At 36.5% G+C, this 22283-nt stretch overlaps 1 protein-coding gene across 2 annotated transcripts in view; it reads left to right on the forward strand.

Annotated features, from left to right (window-relative positions):
• The window catches only part of LOC122212836 (cullin-4B-like), a 140352-nt gene that overhangs the window by 62721 nt on the left and 55348 nt on the right, over positions 1-22283 (forward strand). For both annotated transcript variants that reach the window (XM_042926810.1, XM_042926811.1), the window contains 3 exons: positions 19104-19189; positions 19769-19876; positions 20991-21104. In XM_042926810.1, coding sequence (XP_042782744.1) covers positions 19104-19189; positions 19769-19876; positions 20991-21104 — 308 coding nt within the window. The remainder of the gene's footprint in view (positions 1-19103; positions 19190-19768; positions 19877-20990; positions 21105-22283) is intronic.

The following is a 22283-nucleotide window of genomic DNA, read 5'->3' on the forward strand; positions in this document are numbered from 1 at the left end:
CTGAATGTTTGAAATGGGAGTTTATTCTTAGTTCATTTTTAGCTTTTCTATCTCTGCGGTGATGGTCTTCTTTTCTTCATGCATTCCTTTTTTTTTTGTTTTTGCTTAGTTTTTACATTTTTAACTCATTGACAATGCTCATCGCACTTATTTTAAATTCTTTGCTAAGTAGGTTTTATTCCTTTCAGTTTTGTTTTGGGGGATTGCTCTTTTTTTAGTTATTCTTTTTTTTTTCAGATTATTACTTCTTTTTTTCCCAAATTATTATTTAAATTCCAGGTAGTTAACATACAGTGCATTATTGGTTTCAGGAATAGAATTCAGTGATTCACCACAACATGGTGCTCATCACACCATGAGCTCATCAACACGGTGCTCATCACACAAGTGTCCTTCTCAATACCCATCACCCATCTAACCCATTCCCCCCACCACCTCCCTCCATCAAATTGCAGTCTGTACTATTTTTAAGAGTCTTTCATTGTTTTTCCCCTCCTTTTGTTTTCTTTCTTCCACTTCGGTAGGGTCATCTGTTTTCTTTCTTAAATTTCATATATGAATGCAATTATGTGGTTTTAATATTTCTGTCTTTCATTTAACATAGTATGATCTACCTCCATCCATGTCACTTGCAAATGACAAGACTTAATTATTTTTTATCACTGAGTAGTATTTCATTGTATATATATCCCACATCTTCTATATTCTTCATTCATGGACATAGCTCGAGAGCTATTTCCATTGTTTGGGTACTGGTGATGCTACTGCTATAAAATTGTGGTGCATGTACCCCTTTGAATCAGAATTTTTGTATCCTTTGCATTGTTAGATGGTGGTATAGTTCTATTTTTAATTTTTTTAGTGTTTGTTTATTTTTGAGAGAAAGACAGAAAGTGAGTGGGGGAGGGGCAGGGAAAGAGGGAGACACAGAATCCCAGGCAGGCTCCAAGCTCTGAGCTGTCATCACAGAACCCAGTGTGGGGATTGAACCCATGAGCAGTGAGATCATGGCCTGAGCTGAAGCCAGATGTACCAGCTGAGCTACACAGGTGTCCCTAATTTTAATTTTTTGAAGAGCTTCCATATTGCTTCCAGAGTGGCTGCACCAGGTTGCATATCCACCTTCAGTGCAAGAGGGTTCCCCTTTGTCCACATCATCAACAGTATCCATTTCCCGAATTGTTCATCTTAGCCATTCTGACAGGTGTTAGAAGGTGTCTCATTTTGGGGTTTGATTTGTATTTCCCTTGTGATGAGTGCCATTGAGCATCTTTTCATGTGTCGGTTAGCCATCTTTATCCAAAAAAGATAACCAGATATCTTCTTCCAAAGAAGACACTTAGTCTTCTTGTCCTCTACCCATTTCTTAATAGATTATATTCTTTTTGGATGTTGAGCTCGATAAGTTCTTTATAGATAACCCTTTATCTGATATGTCATTTGCAAATATCCTCCCATTCTGTAGGCTGCGTTTTAGTTTTGTTGATTGTTTCCTACACTATGCAGTTTTCTATCTTGATGAAGTCCCGGTGGTTCCGTATTGCTTTAGTCTCCCTTGCCTCCAGAAATGTGCCTAGAAACAAGTTGCTACAGCTGAGGTCAAAGAGGTGGCTGCCTGTGTTCTCCTCTAGAATTTTTATGGTTTCATGTTTCACATTTAGCTCTTTTATCCATTTGAAATTATATTTGTGTACAGTGTAAGAAAGTGGTACACTCTCATTCTTCTGCATCTTGCTTTCCCATTTGCCAACACCATGTGATAAAGGGACTTTTTCCTTTGGATATCTTTCCTGCTTTGTCAAAAATTAGTTAACCATACTATGGTTGTGGGTCTGTTTCTCGGTTTTCTATTGTGTTTCATTTATCTGTGTGTGTGTTTGTGCCCGGACCTTAACTGTTTTGATGACGAAAGGTTTGTAATACAAGTTGAAGTCTAGTTGTGATGCCTCCACCTTTTCTTTTCTTTTCTTTTCTTATTCCGGATCTATGACTGTTTGGGGTCTTCTTTGGTACTGTACACATTTTAGGAATATTTGCTCTAGCTCTGTGAAAAGTCCTGGTTATTTATATATATATATATATAAATATATATATATTTATATATACATACACGTATATATATATATATATATATATATATATATACGTGTATGTATGTGTGTATATACACACACACACACACACACATACATATATGTTACATATATACAAATATATACATACATATATTTACAATATATATAAACAAATATATATTATAAATATATGTATATATATTTTAAATATATCTATATTTAACATCTTAACAGTATTTTTGGTTCTCTTTCCTTTTCATTTTTTAAATTTTCATCCAAATTCGTTAGTGTATAGTGCAACAATGATTTCAGGAGTAGATTCCTTAGTTCCCCTTACCTATTTAGCCCATCCCCCCTCCCCAAGCCCCTCCCATAACCCTCAGTTTGTTCTCCTTATTTATGAATCCCTTAATGTTTACTCCCGCTCCTTGTTTTTATATTATTTTTGTTCCCCTTTCCTTATGTTCATCTGTTTTATGTCTTAACAGCCCTCATACGAGTGAAGGCATATGATTTTTGTCTTTCTCTGACTAATTTCACTTAGCATAATACCCTCCAGTTCTAGCCACATAGTTGCAAATGGCAAGATTTCATTCTTTCTGATGGCCGAGTCATACCCCGTTGTATGTATATACCACATCTTCTTTATCCATCCATCCATCGATGGGCATTTGGGCTCTTCCCATACTTTGGCTGTTGCTTACAGTGCGGCTATAAACATGGGGGTGCATGTGTCCCTTCGAAACAGCACACCATATCCCTTGGATAAATGCTTAGCAGTGCAATTGCTGGGTCATACCGTAGTTCTATTTTTAGTCTTTTGAGGAACCTCCATACTGTTTTCCAGAGTGGCTGCACCAGCTTGCATTCCTACCAACAATGCAAAAGTGATTCTCTTTCTCTGCTACCTCACCAACATCGGTTTTTGCCTGAGTTAGTAACGTGACTATACTGACAGGTGTAAGGTGGTATCTCATTGTGGTTTTGATTTGTATTTCCCTGATGATGAGTGATGTTGAGCATTTTTTCATGTGTTGGTTGGCCGTCTGGATGTCTTCTTTGGAGAAGTGTCTACTCATGTCTTTTGCCCACTTCTTCAGTGGATGATTTGATTTTTGGGTGTTGAGTTTGATAAGGTCTTTGTAGATTTTGGATACTAACCCTTTATCTGATATGTCATTTGCAGATATCTTCTCACATTCTGTGGGTTGCCTTTTAGTTTTGCTGATGGTATCCTTCGCTTTGCAGAAGCTTTTTATTTTGATGAGGTGCCCGTGGTTCATTTTTGCTTTTGTTTCCCTTGCCTCTGGAGATGCATTGAGTTAGAAGTTGCTGCGGGCAAGATCAAAGAGGTTTTTTCCTGCTTTCTCCTCGAGGATTTTGATGGCTTCCTTTCTTCCATTGAGGTCTTTCATCCATTTTGAGTTTATTTTTGTGTATGGGGTAACAAAATGGTCCAGGTTCATTCTGCTGCGTGTCGCTGTCCCGTCTTCCCAGCACCACTTGCTGAAGAGACGCTCTTTATTCCATTGGATATTCTTTGCTGCTTTGTCAAAGATTAGTTGGCCGTTCATTTGTGGGTCCATTTCTGGGTTCTCTTTTCTGTGCCATTGATCTGAGTGTCTGTTCTTGTACCAGTACCATACTGTCTTGATGATTAGAGCTTTGTAGTGTAGCCTGAAGTCTGGGATTGTGAGGCCTCCCGCTTTGGTTTTCTTTTTCAAGATTGCTTTGGCCATTTGGGGTATTTTCTGGTTCCATACAAATTTTAGGATTGTTTGTTCTAGCTCTGTGAAGAATGCTGGTGTTATTTTGATAAAGATTGCATTGATTATATAGATTGCTTTGGGTAGTATTGACATTTTAACAATATTTGTTCTTCCTATGGAGCATGGAATCTTTTCCATTTGTGTGTGTGTGTGTGTGTGTGTGTGTGTGTGTGTGTGTGTGTGTGTGTGTCTTTTCAATTTCTTTCATAAGCTTTCTATTGTTTTCAGTGTATAGATTTTCTACCTCTTTGGTTAGATTTATTCGTAGGTATTTCATGGGTTTTTGCGCAACTGTCAATGGGATCGATTCCGTCATGCCTCTTCCTGTCGCTTCATGCTTGGTGGATAGGAATGGAACCGATTTCTGTACATTGACTTTATATCCTGCAACTTTGCTGAATTTATGAATCAATTCTAGCAGGTTTTTGGTGGAATCTTTTGGGTTTTCCATATAGAGTATCATGTCGTCTGTGAAGAGTGAATTTTTGACGTCCTCCTGGCTGATTTGGAAGCCTTTTATTTCTTTGTGTTGTCTGATGGCAGAGGCGAAGACTTCCACTACTATGTTGAGTAACAGTGGTGAGAGTGGGCATCCCTGTCTTGTTCCTGACCTTAGGGGGAAAGCTCTCAGTTTTTCCCCATTGAGGATGATATTAGCGCTGGGTCATTTATCCATGGATTTTTTCGATCTCGAGGTATGCTCCTTCTATCCCTACTTTCTTGAGGGTTTTTATCAAGAAAGGATGCTGTATTTTGTCAGATGTTTTTTCTTAGTCTCTTGAGAGGATTGTGTGGTTCTTGTCCTTTCTTTTATTGATGTGATGATTCACATTATTTGTTTTGTGGATATTGAACCAGCTCTGCATCCCAGGTATAAATCCCACTTGGTTGTGGTGAATACTTTTTTTTAATGTATTGTTGAATCCAGTTGCCTACTAGCTTGTTGAGGATTTTTGCATCCATGTTCATACTTTTAAATGTATTCTTTTAATGTATTTAATGTATTTTTAATGTATGGTTGGCTAATATCTCGGTGAGGAATTTTGCGTCCATGTTCATCAGGGAAATTGGTCTATAGTTCTCCTTTTTAGTAGGGTCTCTGGTGTTGGAATCAAGGTAATGCTGACTTCATAGGAAGAGTTTGGAAGTTTTCCTTCCATTTCTGTGTTTTGGAACAGCTTCAAGAGAATAGGTGTTCACTCTTCGTTAAATGTTTGGTTGAATTCCCCCGGAAAGCCCTCTGGCCCTGGACTCTTGGTTTTGACAGGTTTTTTATTACTGATTCAATTTCCTTACTGGTAATGGGTGTGTTCAAATTTTCTATTTCTTCCTGTTTCAGTTTTGGCAGTGTATATGTTTCTAGGAATATGTCCACTTCTTCCAGATTGCCCCTTTTATTGGCATATAATTGCTCGTAATGTTCGCTTATTATGGTTTTTATTTCTGCTGTGTTTGTTGTGATCACTCTTCTTTCATTCTTGATTTTATTTATTTGGGTCCTTTTCTTTTTCTTCTTGATCAATCACTCTAGTTGTTTATCAATTTTGTTAATTATGTCATAGAAATAGCTTCTGGTTTCATTGATGTGTTCTACTGGGTGTTTTTTTTTCTGTTTTGTTTTGTTTCTTTTTTTTGTTTGTTTTTTTTTTTGGTTTCGATAGCATTGATTTCTGCTCTGATCTTTATTATTTCCTGTCTTCTGCTGGTTTTGGGTTTTATTTGCTGTTCTTTTTCCAGCTCCTTAAGGCGTAAGGTTAGGTTGTGTCTCTGAGATCTTTCTTCTTTCTTTAGGGAGGCCTGGATTGCTGTATACTTTCTCCTGATGACAGCCTTTGCTGCATCCCAGAGGTTTTGGGTTGTGGTATTATCATTTTCATTGACTTCCATATACTTTTTAATTGCCTCTTTAACCGCTGGGTTAGCCCATTCATTCTTTAGTAGGATGTTCTTCAGTCTCCAAGTATTTGTTACCTTTCCAAATTTTTTTCTTGTGGCTGATTTAGAGTTCCATAGCATTGTGGTCTGAAAATATGCATGGCATGATCTCGATCTTTTTGTACTTACTTAGGGTTGATTTTTGTCCCAGTATATGCTCTATCCTGGAGAACGTTCCAAGTGCACTGGAGAAGAATGTATATTCTGTTCTTTAGGATGAAATGTTCTGAAGTCCATCTGGTCCAGTGTGTCATTCAAAGCCATTGTTTCCTCATTGATTTTTTGATTAGATGATTTGTCCATTCCTCTGATTGCAGTATTGAAGTCTCCTCCTGTTTTGGTATTATTATGATGAGTGTCTTTATGCTTGTGATCAATTAATTTATGTATTTGTGTGTTGCCACATTTGGTGCATAAATGTTTAGAATTGCTAGGCCTTCTTGGTGGATAGGCCCCTTGATTATGCTATAATGCCCTTCTGCATCTCTTGATACAGGATTTATTTTAAAGTCTAGATTGTCTGAGAAGTGTGGCTACTCCGGCTTTCTTTTGTTGAACATTAGCATGATAGATGGTTCTCCGTCCCCTTATTTTCATTCTGAAGGTGTCTTTAGGTCTAAAGTGGGTCTCTTGTAAACAGCACATAGATGGATCTTTTTTCTTATCCATTCTTTTACCCCGTGTCTTTTGATTGGAGCATTGAGTGCGTTGATGTTTAGAGTGACTACTGAAAGATACGAAATTATTGTCATTGTGTTTCTTGTAGAGGTGGAGTTTCTGGTGGTGTTCTCTGGTCCATTCTAGTCTTTGTTGGTTTTGGTCTTTTTTTTTTTTTTTTCATCTTTTCTCCCCTCAGAGAGTCCCCCTTAAAATTTATTGCAGGGATGTTTTAGTGGTCACAAACTGTAATTTTTGTTTGCCTGGGAAACTTTTTCTCTCTCCTTCTATTTTGAAGGACAGCCTTGCTGGATAAAGAATTCTTGGCTGCATATTTTTCTGATTCAGCACATTGAATATATCCTGCCACTCCTTTCTGGCCTGCCAAGTTTCTGTGGATAGGTTTGCTGCAAACCTGATCTGTCTTCCCTTGTAGTTTAGGGACTTTTTTTTCCCTTGCTGCTTTCATGAGTCTCTCCTTGCCTGAGAGAGAATGTCCTCCTTTGTCTCTCCTTGTGAATTTGACTATGATATGCCTTGTTGAGGGTCATTTTTTGTTGAATCTAATGGGGGTCCTCTGTGCTTTCTGGATTTTGATGTCTGTGTCTTTCCCCAGGTTAGGAAAGTTTTCTGCTATGATTTGCTCACCTAACCCTTCTACACCTATTTCTCTCTCTTCCTCTTCTGGGACGCCTATGGTTCTGATGTTGTTCCTTTTTAATGAGTCACCAATTTCTCTAATTCTTCAGTCGTGCTCTTTTGCCCTGATCTCCCTTTTTTTCTGCTTCATTATTCTCCATAAGTTTGTCATCTATATCCGTGATTCTGTGTTTTGCGTTGTCCATCCTTGACGCCACAGCATCCATCTGTGATTGCAGCTCCGTTATAGCATTTTTAATTTCATTCTATTTTTTGCTTCTTTTATCTCTGCAGAAAGGATTTCTAATCTATTTTTGACTCCAGCCAGTATTCTTATTACCGTGATTCTAAATTCTGGTTCAGACATCTTGCTTGTATCTGTTGGTTAAATCCCTGGCTGTTGTTTCTTCGTGCTCTTTCTTTTGGGGTGAATTCCTGCTGAATTCTGTGGTTCAGGTTTTTCAGATTGATGTGTTAATCCTCCAATCCGTTTTCTAGGTGTGCAGAATGGTTTAGTGTTGGTCTGATTGTATTTCATGGACTCGAGATACACAAAAAACTTCCATGCTGTCCCCATTCCTGGTTATATTTTAGTAGGGGTTACATTAACTGTATAGATTGCTTTGAAATTTTAACCATGTTTGTTCTCCAGTTCATGAGCATGGAATGTTTTTTAAATTCTTTGTGTCATCCTCAATTTTTTTCACCAGAGCTGTATAGTTTTCAGAGTACTGGTCTTTTACCTCCTTAGGTACAATTATTCTTAGGTGTGTTATGTATGGTTTTGGTGCATTGAAATGGGATCAGTTCTTGGATTTCTTTTTCAGCTCCTTCATTGATGGTATGGAGGAATGCAACAGACTTCTGCATGTTTATTTTATATCCTGTGACTTTGCTGAATCATATATTAGCTCTGCCATTTGGTGGAGACCTTTGGGTTTTCAACATAAAATATCATGTTGTCTTCATATAGTGAAAATTTGAATTCTTCCTTGCCAATTTGGATGCCTTTTATTGCTTTCTGTTGTCTTGTTGCTGAAGCTAAGATTTCTGTACTATGTGAAATAGTAATGATGGGAGGGATATCGTTGTCTTTTTCCTAACTGTGCAGCAAAAGTTGGCAGTTTTTCCCCATTGAGGATGATATTAACTGTGGGTCCTTTGTATACAGCCTTTATGATGTTGAAGTATGTTCCACCTGTCACTACTTTGTTGAGGGTTTTTGTCACAAAAGAATGCTGTATTTTGTCTAATGGTTTTTCTGCCTCTGTTGACAGGATAATAGGGTTCTTCTCCTTTCTTCTGTTAATGTGGTGTATCACGTTCATTGATTTGCAGATATTGAACCAGCCCCATAATTCGTGTTAAATAACTCTTCTAATGTGCTGTTGGATTTTATTTGCTAACATCCTGTTGAGAATTGTTGCATCCATGTTCATCAGGGGTACTGGCCTGTAATTCTCCTTGATGGTGGGGTCTTTGTCATTTTTGGAACCAAGGTAATGCTGGCTTCAGAGAATGAGTTTAAAAGTTTCCCTTCCATTTCTGTTTTTGTTTTTTGTTTTTGGTTTTCTGGAACAGTTTGAGAAGAGTTGGTATTAACTCTTCTTTAAATGTCTGGTAGAGTTTCCCTGGGACGGCATTTGGCCCAGGACTCTTGTTTATTGAGAGATTTTTGATCACTAATTCACTTTATTTGTTGATTTTGGGTCTGTTAAAAGTTTCTATCTCTTCCTGTTTCGGTTTTGATAGTTTATATGTTTCTAGGAATTTTTCCATGTGTTCCAGATTGCCCAGTGCAATGGCATATAATGTTTCATAATATTCTCTTGTAATTGTAGTTTTGTGGTGTTGGTTGCGATTTCTCTCTTTCCATTCATGATTTTATTTATTTGGGTCCTATCTCTTTTCTATTTAAGTGGCTAGGGACTTATGGATTCCGTTAATTCTTTCAGAAAACCAGCTCTTAGTGTCCTTCATCTGTTCTGTGATTCTTTTGGTTCGTTTCTATATTGTTTATGTCTGCTCAGATATTTATTATTTCCCACCTTCTGTTGGCTTTAGGCTTTATTTGCTGCTCCTTTTCTAGCAACTTTAGAAAAGGTTAGGTTGTATACATGGGACCTTTCTTGCTTCTTGAGATAGACCTGAATGAATTGCAGTGTGCTTCCCTGTTACGACTGCCTTGGCTGCATCCCAAATTTTGGATTGTTTTTTTTTGTTTGTTTGTTTTTTCATTTTCACTTCTGTTTCCTTTTTGATTTCCTCTTTAATTTCCTGGTTAGCCGAGTCATTCCTTAGTAGGATGATAACTTAAGGTCCAGATAGTTGAGGACTTTTCCAAAGTTTTTATTTTGGTTGATTTTGAGTTTTATAATGTTGTGGTTTGAAAATATGATACTGCATCTAAGATCTTAATGTTTTGGTACTTGTTGGGGGCTGATTTGTGACCCAACATGTGATCCATTCAGGAGAATGTTCGTATGTGCCTTAAAAAATGTGCGTTTTGATGCTTTAGGAAGAAATGTTCTGAATATATTTGTTAAGTCCATTTGGTCCAGTGTGTCATTCAGCGCTGTTGTTTCCTAGTTGATTTTCTGCTTGCAAGACTGTGATTTCCTGTTACCCCCAGAGTATGCCTGCAGCATACTAATACATAAGCTGTGGTGTTTGCCTCTTTTTAGTACCTTCCAAACTGTACTTCCACACTGACAGTCTTTTTGGTACTCTAATTCAGATGAAACTTCACCACTCCCTCATGTCCCCTCCAGACAGCCACAATACTAGATGTATGGCTTACACTTTTGTTTTTATCCCACAGAAGGAGCTCTGTTCCCACAGAAGTTGCATCATGGTATGCTGGCTAGTAGCAGAGGAATTTGCAAAATGTCATGAGTTTTCCTACCCGTTTTTCTGGTCTGTTTATTCTCCACTAACTCATGTGTTGTATCTTCTGTACTGTATAGTTCTTACAAAGGTATCTTGTTTTGAATGTTGTTATGTCCATGTGTCTAATTGGTGGTCTGAATATCCCTAGTCTGTCATCTTTCTGATGCATCTTTAATATTTCAAGTTGTATTTAGATTTAATTTTTGACCTACTGTGTGCTCTGTGCTGGAAAATATTCCAGTGCCATTGGAAAGAATCTGTCATCTACTCCTTGATGACTCATCTCTGCATCTTTTGGGTTTGTTGATATATTGCATTCTTTTTTTGTTGTTGTTGTGTATGTGTGTGTGTTCTACTTCTTTAGTAGTCTTTTATCTAATTGTTCTATGTATTATTGAAAGCAGAATATTGATGGCTTCCTTTGTAATTTTAGGATTATGTACTTTGTGGCTCTTGGTTATGTGTGTATTTTCATTTTTATATAGTTTTAATGGCTTTGCCTGTTATTAATATATAATGTTCTCTGTTGCTAGTTATAATTTTTTATGTAAACGCCGTTCTGTAGGATGTAGTGTAGTTAGTCACCCAAGTTTGCCTATATTATCAGCATGAAATACATTTTTCCATTATTTCCTTCAACCTACACTTCTTTAAAAAGGGTGTTTTATATACATCATGGATGGATGATTTCTTAAATGCATCTGTCAGTCTCTGCTGTCTGTTGAAGAGTTTATTATACTTACATATACATTATTTATAGCATGGTTTTGAAAATATATATTGTTGTCAAGTTGGCTAACATACAGTGTGTAGAGTGTGGTCTTGGTTTTGGGGGATAGATTCCCTTGGTTCATCACTTACATATAACACCCAGTACTCATCGCAACAAGTGCCCTCCTCAGTGCCCATCACCCATTCCCCCCTGCCCATTAACTCTTAGTTTCTTCTCTGTATTTAAGAGTTTCTTATGGTTTGCCTCCCTCCCTTTCTGTTTATAACTATTTTTGCTCTTCCCTTCCCCCCTTGCCCGCCTTCCCCCTTTCAAGTTCCACATATGAGTGAAAACATCTGATATCTGTCTTTCTCTGACTGACACATTACACTTAGCATGATACCCTTCAGTTCCATCCTTGTTGCTGCAAAAGGCAGGATTTCATTCTTTGTCATTGCCAAGTAGTGTGCCATTGTATATATAAACCAAATCTTCTTTATCCATTCATCAGTTGATGGACATTTAGGCCCTTTCCATAATTTGGCTATTGTTGAAAGAACTGCTGTAAACATTGGAGTACATGTGCCCCTATGAATCAACACGTCTGTATCCTCTGGATTAATTCCTAGTAGTGCTATTGTTGGGTCGTGTTAGTTCTATTTTTAATTATTTGAGGAACCTCCACACTGTTTTCCAGAGCAGCTGCACCAATTTGCATTACCACCAACAGTGCAAGAGGGTTCCTGTTTCTCCACATCCTCACCAGCATTTATAGTTTCCTAATTTGTTCATTTTAGCCACTCTGACCAGCGTGAGGTGGTATCTCTGTGTGGGTTTGATTTGCATTTCCCTGATGATGGGGGGACACTAAGCATCTTTTCATGCTTCTGTTGGCCATCTTGGTGTCTTCTTTGAAAAAGTGTCTGTTCATGTCTACTGCCAGCTTCTGCACTGGATTATTTGTTTTTCATGTGTTGAGTTTGGTAAAGTTCTTCATAGATTTTGGATACTAATCTTTTATCCTGTACATCATTTGCAAGTATCTTTTCCCATTCCGTTAGTTGCCTTTTGGTTTTGTTAATTGTTTCCTTTTCGGTGCAGAAACTTTTTATCTTGATGATATCCCGGTAGTCCTTTTTGCTTTTAATTCCCTTGCCTTTGGAAATGTATGGAGCAAAAAATTGCCGTCTGTGGCTGAGGTCAAAGAGCTTGTTGTCTCTAAGGCAAACTCTCTAAGGTTTTGATGGTTTTATTTCTCATATTTAGGTCTTTCAACCATTTTGAGTTTATTTTTGTGTATGATGTAAGAAAGTGGTCCAGTTTCATTCTTCTGCATATTGGTGTCTAGTTCTCCGAGGACCGTTTGCTAAAGAACTGTCTTTTTTCCATTGGATACTCTTCCCTGCTTTGTCAAAGGATAGTTGGTCCTACATTTGTAGGTCCAATTCTGGAGTCTCTATTCTACTCCATCGATCGATGTGTCTGTTTTTGTGCCAGTACTGTACTATGTTGATGATTACAGCTTTGTAGTAGAGGCTAAAGTTTGGGATTTTTGTGCCTCCCCCTTTGGTTTTCTTTTTTAACATTACTTTGGGTATTTGGAGTTTTTGTGGTTCCGTAAAAGTTTCAGGATTGTTTGTCCTAGCTTTGATAAGAATGCCAGTGCAATTTTGATTGAGATTTCATTGAATGTGTAGATTGCTATGGGCAGTATTAAAATTTTAACAATATTGTTTTCTTCCAATCCACGAGCATGGAATATTTTTCCATCTCTTTGTGTCTTTTTCAGTTTCCTTTATAGGTTTTCAATAGTTTTCAGCATACATATTTTTTACATCTTTGGTTAGACTTATTTTTATGTGTCTTACGGATCTTGGTACAATTGTAAATGGGATCATTTTTTTTTTAATTTATTCTGTCGCTTCCTTACTGGCATTGTATAGAAGTGCAAATGATTTCTGTACATTTTTATACCCTGCGATTTTTCTGAATTCATGTATCAGTTCTAGCAGCTTTTTGGTAGAGTCTTCCAGGTTTTCCATGTCGAGTAATCACGTCATCTGCAAAAGTGAAACTTTGACTCCTTTTTCTCCAATTTTGATGCCTTTTATTTCATTTTGTTGTCTGATTGCTGATGCTAGGACTTCCAAAACTATGTTAAACAACAGTAGTGAGAGTGTACATCCATGTACTCCTGAGCTCAGGGGGGAAGCTGTCAGTTTTTCCCCACTGTGAGGATGATACTAGTTATGGGGTTTATTCATATATGGCTTTTATGATGTTAAGGTATGTTCTTTCTATCCCGACGTTCTTGGGGGTTTTTGTTAAGAAAGTATGCTGCATTTGGTCAAATGCTTTTTTGCATCTGTTGATAAGATCATACGGTTATTATCGTTTCTTTTATTAATGTCATGTGTCACATTGATAGATTGTCAAATGTTGAATGAGTCGTGTAGCCCAGGAATGAATTCCACTTGATCATGGTAAATGATTCTTTTTATATGCTGTTGAATTTGATTTGCTGGTATCTTGTTGAGAATTTTTGCATCTGTGTTCATCAGGGATATTAGCCTGTAGTTTTCCTTTTTTTGTAGGGTCTCTGTTGGGTTGGGGAATAAGGTAATGCTGGCTTCAGAGAATGAGTCCAGAAATTTTCCTCCTGTTTCTGTTTTTTGGATAGCTTGAGAAGAATAGGTATTAAATGTGCTTTAAATATCTGCTAGATTTCTCCAGGGAAACCATCTGGTCCAGGATTTGTATTTGTTGGGAGATTTTTGATAACTGATTCAATTTCTTCACTGTTCACATTTTCTACTTCTTCCCATTTGAGTTTTTGTAGTATGTGGGTGTCTAGGAATTTGTCCATTTCTTCCAGAGTGTCCAGTTTTTTTGGCATATAATTTTTTATAGTATTCTCTGATAATTGCTTGTATTTCTGACGGGTTGGTTGGGATAAATCCATTTGCTTTCATGATTTTATCTATTTGGATCCTCTCTCTTTTTGAGAGGTCTGGCTAGCGGTTTATCAATTTTGTTTTGTTTTGTTTTATTTTGTTTTTAATCTGCTCTTAATTTGATTAAGAAATTAAGATGATCTGGATTTTTGTTTTTGTTTTTGAGTTCTATATTGTTTACTTCTGCTCTGATCTTTATTATTTCTCTTCTTCTGTTGGATTTAGGGTTTCTTTGTTGTTCTGCTTCTAGTTCCCGTATGTGTGCTGTTAGATTTTGTATTTGGGTTTTTATTATTTCTTGAAATAGGTCTGGATTGCAGTGTATTTTCCTCTTAGGACTGCATTGCTACATCCCAAAGCATTTGAACCGTTACTTTTCATTTTCATTTGTTTCCATATTTAAAAATATTTCTTCTTTCAATGTCCATTTGACCCATTCATTCTTTAGTAGGATGTTCTTTCATCTCCATGCACTTGGGGGGTTTTCCAAACTTCATCCTGTGGTTGATTCCAAGTTTCATAGCATTGTGACCTGAAATGTGCTGGTATGATATCAATTCTCTTATATTTATTGTGGGCTGTTTGTGACGCATTATGTGAACTATCTTGGAGAATGTTCCCTGTGCACTTGAGAAGAACGTATATTCTGCTGCTTTGGGATGAAAAGTTCTGACTATATCTGTGAAGTACATCTGGTCCAGTGTATCCTTCAGGGCCACTGTTTCTTTATGGATTGTCTGCCTAGATGATCTGTCCGTTGTTGTAAGTGGAGTGTTAAAATCCCCTGCAGTTACCACACTGTTACCAATACGATTGCTTAAGTTTGTGATTAGTTGTTTTATGTATTCGTGTGCTTCTGAATTCAGTGCTTAAACATTTATAATTGTCAGTTCTTGACCCCTTAATTGTAATATAATGTGTTTCCTCATTTCTTGTTACAATCTTTAGTTAAAATCTAGTTTTTCTGATATGAGTATGATTACTCCAGCTTTCTTTTGACTTCCAGTAGCATGACAGATGGTTCTCCATCCCCCACTTTCAATCTGAAGGTGTCCTCAGGTTTAAAATGGGTCTCTTGTAGACCGCAAATAGATGGGTCTTGTAGACCGCAAATAGATGGGTCTTCTTTTTTTATCCATTCTGATACTTTATGTCTTCTGTTTGGAGCATTTAGTCCATTTACATTAAGTGTTGTTTTTGAAAGATATGGATTTAAAGTCACTGTAATTTGTAGGTTTCATGCTTGTAGTGATGTCTCTATTCCTTTGTGGTCTTTGCACCTTTGCACTCACAGTCCTCTTGCAGGGCTGGTTAATTGGTGATGAACTCCTTCAGTTTTTGTTTGTCTGGGAAAACCTTTATATCTCCCTCTATTCTGAATGACAGGTTTGCTGGATAAAGGATTTTTGGCTGCATAGTTTTCTTGTTCATCACATTGACTGTTTCGTGCCACTCCCTTCTGGGCTAGAAAGTTTTAATAGATAGGTCTGTTGCTACCTTGTGTTTATCCTTGTAGGTTAGGGCCCATTTGTTCCTAGCTGCTTTCAGTTTTCTCTCTTTGTATTGAATTTTGACAGTTTCACTATAATATGTCATACAGAAAATTGATTCTTACTCTATCCGAGGGGAGTTTTCTGCGCCTCCTGCATTCCAGTGTGTGTCTCCTTCCCCGTATTGGGGAGTTTCTCAGTAATGATTTGTGCAAGCACACCTTCTTCGGCCCCTTTCTCTCTCTCTTCTTCTGGAACTCCTGTGATGCGGATATCATTATGTTTCATTGAATCACTTAGTTCTCTTAATTCTTCCCTGGTGGTTGAGAATTTTTTTTATCTCTGTATTTCTCAGTTTCATCTTTTTCCATAATTTTATCTTCCATTTCACTTATTCTCCCTTTGTCTCTTAGTCACTACCTCTAGATTATTTTGCACCTTATTTACAGCATTTTTAATTCATTATGTCCATTTTTTAGTGCCTTCATCTCTGCAGCAGTGGATGTCTAATGTCTTCTGTGCGTTTTTGAAGCCCGGCGATTAACCTTACAATTGTTACTGTAAATTCTTGTTCAGTTACATTGTTTCTATCTGTTTTGATAAAGTGTTTAGCTATCACTTCTTCTTGGAATTTCTTTTGAGGAGAATTCTTCCGTTTCATCATTCGGCTAGTTTTCTGTCTCTTATGTGGTTGAAAAACTTGTTACGTGCTCTGCACTTGTGAGCGCTACGATATTATAGAAGGATTATACCGTGTCGAGAGCCTGGCCCTACATGACATGTTTTTTGGAGAGTGTTACTTGCTGTCTGTTGTGGTGACTTTAGTTGCTTTGTCTCCCTTCTCATAGTGATGTTTTGGACCTTCCACCAGGTTTTCTTTGATTTGTTCCTTGAAGTAGCCCTGGAAAGGAAAACAAACAAAAAGAAACATAAAGCCATAACAAACAAAGAAAAACAAAAAAGAAACAAAGCAAAAGCATGAAAACAAAACATAAACAAAATCAAAAAACTATAAACACTAGCTACAACGAAATAACACTAGCTAAACTAAATGGGCAGTGTTGATGGCGTAGGCCTTATCCCATACAAAGAGAGAAGTGACAGGGGCGGGAGAAAAGAAAAAAATAAATAAAATTGACCACACAGAGAAATTTAATTATTGCTTGTTAAGGAATCTTGCCAATTTGATGTTTACTTTCTGTGCATTTTGTGTCTTCTGTTTCACAGTTTCTCCCTTATTGTTTCATTTTGTGTTTAACTGAATTCATTTTGTGCTTTGAATTCTTTCTCACACAACGTTTTATCTACATCTTTTATTTTCCTAAGTGTTCCTTTGGAAATAGAAATGAGTGTCTTAGGGGCACCTGGGTGGCTCGGTCAGTTAAGTGTACAAGTCTTTTTTGCGCCTAAAGTCATGCACTCTCAACAGTTCACACATTGAGTCCTGTGTGGCTGTCTGTAGAGCCTGCCAGAGATTCTGTCTCTCCCTTTCTTTCTGTCTGTCCCCTCTCTTGCATGGTCCCTGTCTTAAAATAAATAAATAAACTTTATAAGAAATTAGTATCTTAAACTTACAAAGTGCAGTAGTTCAAATTAACAGGAACTGAGATCTGATATTACCCCAAAATTTTAGTCCTGTATTTTAGTCCTGTATTTATGTTATTACAAAAGTTATCTTCATATATTGCGTGGCCAATATCATATATAGAATATGTATGTATATACATAATATATAAATATAAATGTAGTATTTGTAATATGTACTTTTATGATATATTTATATATTTCATGATATATTTATAAGACTCTGTCTATGTAAATTTAATAAATATATAGTATGAAAATTATTGCAAAAAGCATATATAATGTACCATGTAATATATAATAATATAGAAATGTATATGTAATGTATGTGAACTATGTGTATATGTAATAAATGTAACTCTGTGTGTATGTTATGCATGTGTTTATGCTATATATAGTACATTATGTACAGTTGTGGATATACTTGTAATGTATATTATGATAAATATTGCTTTCTTCAATGAATCATGTAGGAAATAGAGGAGTTCCAAACCAAAAATATAATACTGCTGGGTTTATATTTACCTATGTAGCCTCCTTTATCAGCGTTCCTTATTTCTTCTTAGACCTTTGATATACCATCTGTTAAGCTTGAAAAGTCTTCCTTTATCATTTCTTGTAGGACAGAGCTAACTGAATCCAGCCCCTCACCATTTTTGGTCTTACTGTCTCTTTCATTTTTGAATTACTTTTTAGGAATATAGATTTTGTATTTGAGGTTTTTCCCTTTTATTAGTTATATTGTCCCACTGTCCCTGTTTTTTGGAGATATCAGTCATATTATTGAGTGTTCTTTTATGAACAAATCATGTTTATCTAGGTGTTTTGAAAATTGTCTTTAGACATTTTTATTATAATGTGGTGCAGTGTAGAACTGCTTGAATTTAACCTATTTGGAGTTAATTCAGCTTCTTGCATGTGTAGGTTATTGTCTGCCATTTAATATATCAAGTATTATTTCTTCCCATTTGTCACTATTTTATCTCTGAGCTTCGCTAATTATACATTGGCACACTTAACCCATGTCCGGAGGTATTATAGTTTCTGCTTATTTTTCTTCATTGTTTTTCTTTGTGACTGTCACATTGGATGCTTTTATTTGATTGTTTTTCATGATTATGTATAAGATAGTGGATTTATAGTCATTTTTGTAAGTCTAATGTCTACACTCCCTCCCAAAGAGTTTCTGTTAATTTCTTTTTCTTATAAATTGCCATATTTCCGTACTTTCTGTATGTCTTACAGCTTTTGTTAAAAATGGCAATTTTCCATCTAAATAAAAATAGTATTCCTTTTTTGGGATATCTCTGAAGTATCTATTACTGTAGTTTAGACCAGTGCTAGTTATTTTATGTTTTACTAATAAATGGTAACTCTAGAAAGAAGATATTCTCCCTGTCCAGCCTTTGTTGTTGCCTCTTGTGAGCTGAAGTTGTCCACTTGTTTTGTGATTTTCCTACCATTTTTTCAGAGTATATTTTCTCTGGTGTGTGGTAATGAAGGCTCCTTTGAATTATCTCAGTAGGTACTGGTAACGGACAGATTTTCTGAAACCCTTGAAAAGAGAAAAATACACACACATACAGACACAGATAGGATAAGGGAAAAGAAAAAAGAAGGAAAAAGAAAAGCTTATATTGGTCTTTTAAAATTGGTTCTGTGTTAGGTAATTTTTTTTTTTTACTCTCAGTTATGATAATGTTTTCTTAGTAGCTTTTCTGTTCTGCTTTCACTGAGCCTGAATTTAAAGAGGTAAAATAATGAATTTAAAGAGGTAATAATTTGACACAATTTTTTCTTAACGTGCCTTCTGACTTGGGCTTATGAGTGGCCTTACTAGGCCATACAAGTGAGCCTACTAGATTTCCTTAACTTGCCTGTGCTTTTCATATTTATTATTCCTGAATATTCCACTTTCTGGCTTTACCTCCTAGTCTGTCGGCATGTATAATTTTTTCCCCAATGGTTATTTGTGTTTCAGAGAGGAAAAGTGTACTTATTTGTCTGTGAATGTTTTTGGCAAGCTTTCTTTGTATGGATGCTCACACAGATAAGAGTTGAGTCAGTTACTCTAGGTTACCTAAATCCAGTCCAAACATGATTCGTTGGGAACCAGGAACTCACAGTAGAAGCACAAACAGTCATGTACAGGATTTTTTTTGAACAGGAAAATGGGTAGAATTTGACTGAGGTAAAATACCATATGTACTATATTCTGGTTAAATATTCACTTGGTTGATAAGAACCTTTGGCTATCTCTTAGAACTTTGATGAGGCATATTCTTGACACTTTCCCAAGATTTATCAGTGTTTATTTCAGGGAAAAGGACTCTTGTAGTTCCCTGCTTGGTGGTGTTCTCCAATGCCACCTATAATTGGTTGTTTTAAATATTTTACAGAATGTGGAACTGCTTTCACTAATAAACTTCAAGGAATGTTTAAAGATATGGAGCTTTCCAAAGATATCATGATTCAGTTAAAACAGGTATTCCTAGCCTAAGAGATTTTTTAATGTAGTATAAAGTTCTTGAATGGTTTGGTTCCCTTAAGATTTATACTTACATTAGAGACATATTAAAGGAAGTTTAAATAAGACTCCACTTTTTGTGTTTTTTGAAAGAAAGTTCATACTTTTATAACCTTCCCACCGCATATTTAAAGAACTGTATACAACATATTTTGAGTAACCATTTTTATTTTTTTTTTTACTCTTACTTGGCTTTCCATTGCTTTGCTATGTACATTTTAGTTTCAGTATTTTTGACTCTGTGTGTATCTTTTTCATAATTTTCTTCAGATCATTTGAGGTAAGATGGATTTTTTAGAAAATACAGTGGAAGCTTAATTCTATGTTTAATTAATTGAGGCAACCAGACTGCACGTTCTTGGTTCTTTTCAAGCATTTTATTAAAATGAAAATGTCTGTTTCATTTAAATGCAGGTTGTATTTTCAATGAGTAATTTATTACTCAGATTAATTTTAGTAATGCATTTCTAATATAGAGTTATAGCTATGTAAGAGTTTTAAAATTCTTACATTCATTACATCACTACGTTTTTGCAGTATACGAAGAACCAAAATATACCAGGAAACATTGATTTAACTGTGAATATTCTGACGATGAGTTTTTGGCCAACCTATATCCCTAAGGAGATCCAGTTACCCCCAGATGTAAGAAATTCACTGTTTACATTATTATATTATATAGTAGATTAATTTTCAAGTACCTTTTAATCTTTTTTAATTTTTTTGTAAAAGTTTTTAATGTTTATTATTTTTGAGACAGAGACAGAGACACAGACAGAGCATGAGTAGGGGAGGGGCAGAAAGAGAGACACAGAATCTGAAGCAGGCTCCAGGCTCTGAGCTGTCCTCACAGAGCCCAATGCTTGGCTCGACCTCACGAACCATGAGATCAGGACCCTGGCCAAAGTCAACACTTCACTGACTGAGACACCCAGACACCCAGGCACCCCAGCCTTTACTCTTTAATAAGTCTTTAGGCCATACTTTACGTTCATATAAATGTCTCCTTAATGTTCTCTGTTTTGAAATGTAGTCATACAGTTTTTAGGGGGGCACACAGGTAAAATAGTTCAGTGTTAAATAATTCAGTAGTTCATAGTTTAAATAGTCTGTCTTTTTCATGTAGTCAGTTGTAGATTTTGAATCGACCAGCCTGGCTTCCTTTTGCTTTTATGCTTTGCATTTACTGGTATTGACTTCTATTTCTCTTACTGTGTATCAGTAAAAATATTTACTCATGTACCACATAAACATATGATAGAAAAAGTCATCAACAAATCACTCAGTATCTATTGATTGCTCCACTTAGTAATCATGGAAACCCCTCTCCAACTGCTAGCGGTTTTTAGCTTTCTTACCATACAGCTTTGGTTTTAGCTTTCTCTTCTCCATAAATCAATTACCCATCCTGTTGGTTGTTCCTCTTACCGGGACCTGGTGGCACCTCAGTTGCTATTATCTTTACTTTCTTTCTCCATGGATTTATTTAATTTGTATAATTGTATTGCCATATTGGTGGATTTCCTGTAAGTTACTGAATGCACTACAGTTGAACTAGAAGAATCAACAGAGGTTGTTTCCTTGTTTCAGAAGTCTTTTTGGCCCCCACCCAGTCTTTTCTCCACAGAAATGTGTTACATACCCTTGGGGAAACCATGCATGGTCATGACATATGTTTTTAAATATAATATTCTAGGGCTGCAAGTAGGACTTTAATTGGTATACAGTATATCAATTTTTCTTTATTTCTTTCCTCCAGATGGAAAGACTTCAGAAAAATTTCAAGAATTTCTACTTAAGCAGACACAGTGGCCGGAAACTTCAGTGGCAGTCAACTCTTGGACGTTGTGTTCTTAGAGGTGAATTTAAAAAGGCAAGCAAATGATCTTTAAGATAGCATTTTACTTAGACTTCTAAGTTATAACAATTTTACCTTGATAAAGAATATTTACTTTAAATTTTATTTATTTTGAGAGAGAGAGAGAGACACACACAGAGAGAGAGAGACAGAGACAGAGACAGAGACAGAGAGACAGAGAGCACGAATGGGAAGAGGGGCAGAGGATAAGAGGAGGAGAGGGAATCCCAAGCAGGCTCTTTGCTTTCAATGCAGAGCTAGATGTGGGTCTCTGTCCTAAAAACAGTGAGATCAGGAGTCAGATGACACTTAACCAACCGAACCACCCATGGTCCCTGATAAAATATATTTTTAATACATACTTTATGGAGAAAGCTCATTTGTTGAATAATGGTGTGTTTATGCATTATGAGTATGCTGACAGATCAATCATTTGTGTATAAGTGAATTTTTAAAACATAGTACTTGCCATTTTTATCTCTGTGATACCAGTGCACATTGTTTGATCTCTGATGTCTCAGAATCCCAATCAGTCATCATTAGAGCCCTGGGATGTTAACCACCCGGGACTCACATAGCTAATGGACGCATGCACTGAGTTTGAGGCAATGGTGTGATGTTGTTATGACATAGTTGAGTGAACTGTTTTATTAAAACTATTTCTCAAGATTGAAAAAGAAAAAAGACCAGTACAAAAGCTCCTGGATTGTGTGGAATAGAGAAACACAGTAACATTCTGATGCGATGGCATAAATGAAGCACAGAAGAAAAATGTAGACTGATATCCCAGAGATCATTTCTTGATGTCTAGTGTGTAAGGAGCTGTTGGGATATAATAGGCAATGAACTCCCTTTGTGTCTAGTGGCATCCATTGTTGGAACTTCTGAAATAATGACACAGGAATTGGCTGGATGTCTCCTCGTATCCAGCGGCTTTGACTCTTACCCTGTGTTGTAGGTTGAAAATTGGGCCCCAAAGATAAGTCCGTAAACTTACTATGCTTTGGAACTAACGTTTCTATATTTTGAAGAAGGTTTTTGCAGATGTGGTGAAAGACCTTGAGCTGAGGAACTCATCCTGGACTATATGATGGGCCCTAAAATCCATATCAACTTTCCTTATGAGAGAGAGGCTTGGCAAGCTTATACACAGAAATCCACATACAGGGTGCCCGCCCCTTTGCCCCCCCCACC

Source organism: Panthera leo (genome assembly GCF_018350215.1).
Source record: "Panthera leo isolate Ple1 chromosome Y unlocalized genomic scaffold, P.leo_Ple1_pat1.1 chrY_random_Un_scaffold_79, whole genome shotgun sequence".
In the NCBI taxonomy this organism is placed as follows: domain Eukaryota; kingdom Metazoa; phylum Chordata; class Mammalia; order Carnivora; family Felidae; genus Panthera; species Panthera leo.